Genomic DNA, 7038 nt, shown 5'->3' with positions numbered 1-7038 from the left:
TAACAATAAAGACAGCAGAGCGCCCGAGGCGCGGCCAGGCAGGGCGCAGGGCTGGGTCGGGGCAGACCGGAAGGAACTGATAAACCAAGCGCTAATGACACCCCTCCCTCCCGCGTCGGAAGTGTCCTCGCAGCGCCGGTCATTGAGAAATACCGAAGGGGCAGAGTGGGGGTGAGGCAAGGACAGGCCCCGGCGCAGCTGCGGGCGCCTCGCGGGGCCGGCAGCTGGGTGCAGCGGCGGCGGGCGGCTGCTGCTGGCAGGACAGCACACGTCGCAGGCCCCGCGGCGTCCGGCCCGAATCGCCCCCTCCCCTCCCCTGGGGATAGCGCGAGTGGTTTATCAGATCCCACCCCGACTCCCGGCTGGGGACACCTACACACCCAGCTCTGCCCGACCCCGGCAGCCGAGAAGGGGCGAAGGACACGAACGAGAAAGCGGGACTGCACAGGAAACTAAAATGTCCGCTTCTCCCAGCGCCCGTGCGGGCCGGGAGGGGGCGGGGGCCGCGGCCCGCTTCCGAAAGCAACAGGATCTGCGGGGCTACTGAGCATGCCCGTCCCGCCGCCGCCGAGGGTTGCTCCGGCTCCGAGCTCCGGGCTTTCCCGGCCGCCCGCGGGAAGGACGCTCCTGAGGGTGCTTCCCCCGCCCGGTACTCGGACTTGCGAGGCCGGTAGGTGGGGTCCTGCTGGGGGCTCCGCTGGGTTTGCGTGAAGTTGTGAGCCGTTCCATAGCACATTTGGAGCTTTACCGTCTTACTCTGAGTCCACCCTCTGGATTAGATCGTGTGCAGAGCTGCCTGCTCCCTGTTTTGCTGGATGTGGGGAGGGAGAAGGAGGGATACGGGTCCTTAACTCGTTTCAGAGGTGTCTTTTAAAGTCTTAATCTGTGCTGTTCCCTTTTCCCAGTTACGATCCAGTGGAGTGGACTTTGCCAAAACTCTGATATTCAATTCAATAAACGTATCCGAGTTAATTTATTCAGTATCCTCATATATATTCTCTGAAGACGCAGAAATCAGATTCGCCTCAACCACATTTAACAACTGATGGGCAGGACTAAGCAGCGATCTGCTAACATGGTTTCTATCAAAAGACCCCTCTAAGTGACAGTGATGAGCAAAGCAGGAAAGAACAAGAAGGCTTACTTTCTTTATTGGTTACTAGGGATTGAACCTAGAAGTGCTTAAATCACTGAGCTATATTCCCAGCCCTTGCCCTTTTGATTTTTTGAGAAAGGGCTTCAGTAAATTTTTTTGAACCTCCAATCCTGCCTCAACCCGGTGTGCTCCACTGCGCCCAGCTGTAAGACTTTATTTATTTACTTATTATTTTTTTGGTACTGGGGATTGAACCCAGGGGCGCTTAACCACTGAGCCACGTCCTCAGCCCCTTTATTTATTTTTTTTTTTTAGAAACAGGATCTCTCTGGGTTGCTAAGTGCCTCACTTAATTGCTGAGACCGGTTTGGAACTCTGAATTCTCCTGCCTCAGCCTCTTGAGTCGCTGGGATTACAGGTGTGGACCACAACACCTGGCTTGTAAGGCTTTATTTAAGGGAACAAAAAGAGGCTGGGGATCTAAGACGGTGAGAGAGCACTTTGCCTAGCAAGTGCAAGATTTTGGGTTCCATCCCTGCTGGGGGGAAATAAAGGGAATAAGAAGGATGAAGAATCAACTAAAGAGCAGAAAAAGTTGTCAGGATTTTTTTTTTCTCTACCAGGAATTGAACCCAGGGACATTTAACAACTGAGCCACATCCCCAGCACTTTCTTATATTTATTTATTTAAAAATATTTATTTTTTTAGTTATAGTTGAACACAATACCTTTATTTTACTTATTTATTTTTATGTGGTGCTGAGGATTGAACCCAGGGCCTTGCCAGTGCTAGGCGATTACTCTATGCTGAGCCACAACCTCAGCCCCTCTTATGTTTTTTAGACACAAGGTCTTACTGAGTTGCTTAGGGCCTTGCTAAATTGCTGAGGGTGGCTTTGAACCTGTGATCCTCCTGTCTCAGCTTCCTGAGCCGCTGGGATTACAGGTGTGTGCCACCGTATCTGGCAAAGGAATCCCTTATCTACAGTACCTTAACTGTATAGCCCATTTCATCTTCCAGCAACCCTACCTTGGGGATATTATACTGACACAAAAGACACTGAACCCAAGGCCAAAAAGAATCTAAGCACCTTCCCAAGATGCTCCAGATTGGGTCTGGCACCAGGAGATCTCAGTAGGGACTTCATGACTCCTGGACTTCAGAATGATTTTTTTCCCATTGTCCCCCTAGCTGCCTGGCTGGTGGGCTATACCAGCCGTTCACTAGTTACAGCAGCTGGCTGAGTGAGTAGGGGTAAAACCCATCCAAGCTGCTCAGAGCTTGCCAACCTGCAGAAACTAATAATCACCACAACTGCCATGGTGCTGTACTGTGTACTTTGAAACTAGAGGGTGGAGCCAGAGAGATTCCCATTGGGTGGGTAATTTTGGTGTGAATAAATGCCTATGTTCCTAGAAGTTCAGGAATGACTGAAAGTAGGATCTCTTTCAACATACCCAGGGAGAAGAGCATCAAAAGTGAAAGGTGAGAACTAGGTAGTTAGGGAATTTAGGGGACACTAAGATCTTGCCTTTGTATAGGTAGTGCTTTCTCTTTGACTTTTTTTTTTTTTTTTTTGGTGGAGGGGAATTAAACCCAGGGGTGCTCTCTAACGCTGAGCTACATCCTCAGCCCTTTTTATTTTGAGACAGAGCTCACTAACTTTTCCAGGCTGACCTCAAACTTGGTGATCCTCCTGCCTTAGTCTCCCAAGTAGTTGGTATTACAGGCAAGCACCACCAGGAGCTATGGCTTAAGATTCTTTTTTTTTTTTTTAATAAAGAGAGAGGGAGAGATAGAGAGAGAGAGAGAGAGAGAGAGAGAGAGAATTTTAATATTTATTTTTTAGTATTCGGCGGACACAACACCTCTGTTTGAATGTGGTGCTGAGGATTGAACCCTGGCAGCACGCATGGCAGGCGAGCGCGCTACTGCTTGAACCACATCCCCAGCCCGGCTTAAGATTCTTGATGGCCTGAAAAACTGAGAAAAACACTGTTGGCTTTGTTATCCTTGTGAAACTGAAGACTTAATAAAAGCCTCACTCAGGGTCTCAGGTGGGCCAGGAGAAAACCAGAACTCAGGTGTTCCACCTAGTCTACTGCCCTTCTCACCACTACACATCACCGGAACCCAGCATCAAAGGAGTTGAACCTCAGTCTTTGTACACAAAGATCATGGATGTGATAAGCAGGAAGTCTAGGGTAAGCCAGCAGTTTCTCCTGACTCAAGGTGAAATTTACTATCTTTAGAGCACATATGGCTTTCCATATGTATACCTTTTAGGTATTCCATATTTGAGGCACATGCTTATCTTCTAGTTTAATAGTTACTGTTTTGCTAAACTCTGTGGATCGTCTTATGGCACATTCACAAGTACAGAAAATTCTACTATGCTGTGGAGCAGCAAGGGAGTAGGTCTCTTGCTCCCTGGCAAGATCCCAGAAATACTCAATAATTATGTAATGTGTGGGATCCAGTGCAAAGTGAAAATGCAGAGTCCCCTTGTTAAAAAATTATAAAAGAGTCCAGGCACAGTACACAACTGTAATCCCAGCAACCCAGGAGGCTGAGGAGGGAAGATCACAAGTCTGAGAGGCCAGCCTCAGGAACTTGGGCCCTGTCTCAAAAAAAAAAAAAAGTATGGGGCTGTAATTCAGTGCTAGAGCACTCCTGAGTTCACTCCCCAGTACAAAAAACAAACAAACAAACATACACACATTTTTTTTTTTTTAAATGTTACTGGGGATGGAACCCAGGACCTCATACAAGCTACCACTGAACTACATCCTCATCCTTATTTTGTATTTTATTTAGAGACAAGGTCTCACTGAGTTGCTTAGGCCTCATTGTTGCTGAGGCTGGCTTTGAACTCATAATCCTCCTATCTCAGCCTCCCCAGCCGCTGGAATTACAGGCCTGGGCCACCACGCCCAGCTTTTATTTTTATCTTGAATTAGAGTCTCCCTTAGTTGCTATGGCTGGCCTTGAACTTGCCTGCCTTCTGCCTCAGCCTCCAGAGCAGCTGTGATCACAGGCGTGGGCCACTGCATCCTGGTTTATAAAGGATTTCAAGATCGCAACAACAGAGCATGAAACTAAGCACAGATCCCCTACAACTACACCAGCTGTATACCCAGGACGCTAGTCCTGGCCGATGCCCTGATGCTTTGTAGAGCCTGGGCCCACCCAGAAAACCTCCAGGAGGTACCAAGCCAAGACAGGAAAAATAAAACTGGGAATGTGGTGGGATGGGGTGGGGAGTTGATGAGCTCCTCACCTCTCTGTGCCAAAGTCCATAGGGCTGGCAACCTCTGGCTCGGTAACTGGTCTTCAAGGGCCTGAAACAAAATCCATCCTTCCTTCATCAGCAGAGATTCGCTAGATAGTTTCAGAAATATATTTGGGATTACCTTTTAACTCTATCATTTCTACAAAAAACGCAAACGTTTCTGGGGCATTTGGGGGGCTTATCCTTTATTTTTCTATGTACAAATAACGACTCCTTTAAAATGCCCGCTCATCTATCAAGACAAAAAAAAAAAAATTAAGACTCGCGTGAGACAGAAAAGCCTCTGCCATCAGAACCTTGGCAAAGTCTTAACTCCCTCTCTTCCCACTCTTTCTGGTAGGGTTGGGGTGGCGAGGCCAGCCGCTGCCACCTGCGCGGTCCCCGCCCTCCCGGTGCGGGTAGTGGTTCAGCCGAGCACGACCACCTCTCCAGCCGCTTAACTCCATTCCCTCCCTTGAGCTTTCCCATCTTCGCCCCCAGGCGCCCGCCCCCCGCCCCCGCCTCGATTTTCAGTCCTAGGGTTTGGAAAGAAGGAAGGGACAAAACGGGAGCCAGATGTGTTCGAGTCCCCAGCTCCCGCCTCCTTCATCCTCTTGGGCTTCCTAAAACCCGGAGTCTTAGTCGAGGAGGATTCGGAGCCCGACAGACGCGGCGCAAACAACTCCGCTCCGCGGCTCCTTGGGGACTGGAAGCCAGGAGGGAGGGGGAAAGGAAGCTGGGCATGCTCAGTAGGCGGGACAAAGTTTTTTTTTTTTTTTTCTCTCTCCCTCTCTCTCTCTCTTTTTTTTTTTGGTCGCAAGTAGGAAGCTTTTTGCACTCCACCACCTCTGGCCGCTGGGAAGACGTCATCGCTTCCGCCCTACTTCCTCCTCCTGTTGGCGGCGGTGAGAATCCAATATGGAGTAAATCGGTGGAGTCGAGAGATGGGGCTCGGACGGGGCGCCCTGCACCGCCTCTCAGGCGCACCTCCCCCGGCCGCCGACCGCTCCCCGGAACCGTGATTGGCCCGGCCCCCCGGGGGCGACCCCGTACCCAGCCCCCACCCGCCGCTGGACCTTTCCTGCTGCGAGCAGTCCCCGAGGCGCGCTTGTTTTTCTTCTGCTCTTCCCCACCGCGGTCCCCTGCCCAAATCTCGCCCTCCGCCCGCTCAGAGTCCCCGACCTCCGCCCGCCTAGCCCCGTGGCGCTGCGGCGCTCACTCCCCCGGCCGCTGGCTGGTGCGCCCCTTCCCCAAACCTCACCCCGCGCTCGGGTCGCCCTGCTTCCCCTTCTGTCTCCAGCGCCCCCTTCATCTCTAGCCACCCCCCCTCCCCAAATCAGGCGATCTCCGGAGATGTGAAGAAGGGGGGGTGAGCGGACAGGAAGATGAAGGGAGCAAAGCTGCCCGCCGCGGGACAGGCGTCTAGGTGAACAAGAAAATGACCGAAGAAACACACCCGGACGAGTAAGTTCGGTCGTGGGGTGGGAGGAGGGTGCCCCACGGGACAGCATGGGGGCCGGGGCTGAGGACGCCGGCGGGGACTCGTTGGGTGAACTTGGCGTGGGATGTAGCAACTCCCTGACCTGTTAGGATTGGGGCGCGAGATTTCTCTCCTTGTTGAATCGAGAAGGGGGCAAAAACTGTCGCGGGCAGGCAGGGGCATGCTTAGGGTCGGCAGGCTGGTGGCTGCTGCGGGGGCCAAGGGCGCGCGGGTGACCTCGGGGCGGTCCCCGCTCCCTCTCCAGGGACCTCCCTCCATTCCTGGCGGCCGGAGCTGAAGATTTGACACCCCCACTCAGGCTTCCCGGGGTCGATAGGTTTTTACGTGGTGACTTTGTGACTCGCGCTCTGCCGCTGGCCCCGCGTCCCCTTGCTAGCCCACTGGGGCCCAGGCTCCGCCATTTCGTTTTCTTGAATCGCTCTCATTTGCATACCACATTTTCATTCATAAAAAACACGGTGGAGCAAGGGGAGGACGGGCGCGGGCCGAGCGGAGGTCGGGTGCGCCGGGGTCCGTGCACGAGCTGGTACATTGGAGCCGCCCGAAGGGTCCCGCGGCGCGCTTGCTTGCTTGTGTGTGTATGTGTGTGTGTCTGTGTGTGTGTGCGCGCGCGTGTGCACGCGCCTGTGGGACGGCATGGGAGCCCCGCAGGGTCGGGGTAGCTGGAGGGGCGGATCCGGAGCGCGAGCGGCCGGGGCGGGCGAGAGTGTGCGGGGCAGCGAGCCCGGGTGGTGGGGAGAGAGAAAGAGTGTGTGTGTGTGTGTGTGTGTGTGTGTGTTCATTCGCTAGCGTGCACGCGCGTGTGCCCGGCCCGCGAGCTCGAAGGGAACAATGCTCCGGGCACTGCGCCGAAGGGGCTCCCGAGCCTCCCCGCGCGGGACCAGTGCCTGTCTCCATCCCTGGGCCCAGGTGCAGCTCCATTCTGCCTCGCGGTGGCGGGGTCGGGATCGGCTTTTCTCTGCCTGGCCGGAGGCGTTTCCCCTCTGGAGTGCGACGGGGGCGGGGCGGCTGGGCCCCGCGCCTTGAGTCTTGGGCCTGGGGTCCCAGCGGTCACCACACGGCAGCCGCTGTCGCTTCTCAGTGGCTGTGCCGGCTACCATCCACTTTTTTTCTTTTTTTGTGAATAAGACGCTCTCCTTTATTGTCACATGACATCCCTCCTCCCTTGC

The 7038-nt window shown here is 53.8% G+C and overlaps 1 protein-coding gene across 2 annotated transcripts in view; it reads left to right on the top strand.

Annotated features, from left to right (window-relative positions):
* Positions 1 to 5043: 5043 nt before the first annotated feature.
* Positions 5044 to 7038, top strand: part of Spred2 (sprouty related EVH1 domain containing 2) — a 118039-nt gene continuing 116044 nt past the window's right edge. The window contains exons 1-2 of one of the 2 annotated variants that reach the window (XM_076833436.2): positions 5044 to 5273; positions 5709 to 5832. In XM_076833436.2, the coding sequence (XP_076689551.1) occupies positions 5807 to 5832 (26 nt within the window). In that variant the 5' untranslated portion in view covers positions 5044 to 5273; positions 5709 to 5806. Of the gene's footprint in view, positions 5833 to 7038 lie in introns of both variants that reach the window. The other variant, XM_076833435.2, reaches the window with a different exon arrangement.

This window comes from Callospermophilus lateralis, chromosome 14 (assembly GCF_048772815.1).
Source record: "Callospermophilus lateralis isolate mCalLat2 chromosome 14, mCalLat2.hap1, whole genome shotgun sequence".
Classification (NCBI taxonomy): domain Eukaryota; kingdom Metazoa; phylum Chordata; class Mammalia; order Rodentia; family Sciuridae; genus Callospermophilus; species Callospermophilus lateralis.
Note: the sequence above shows the minus strand (reverse complement) of the source record. Positions and strands in the feature narration are given on the sequence as shown.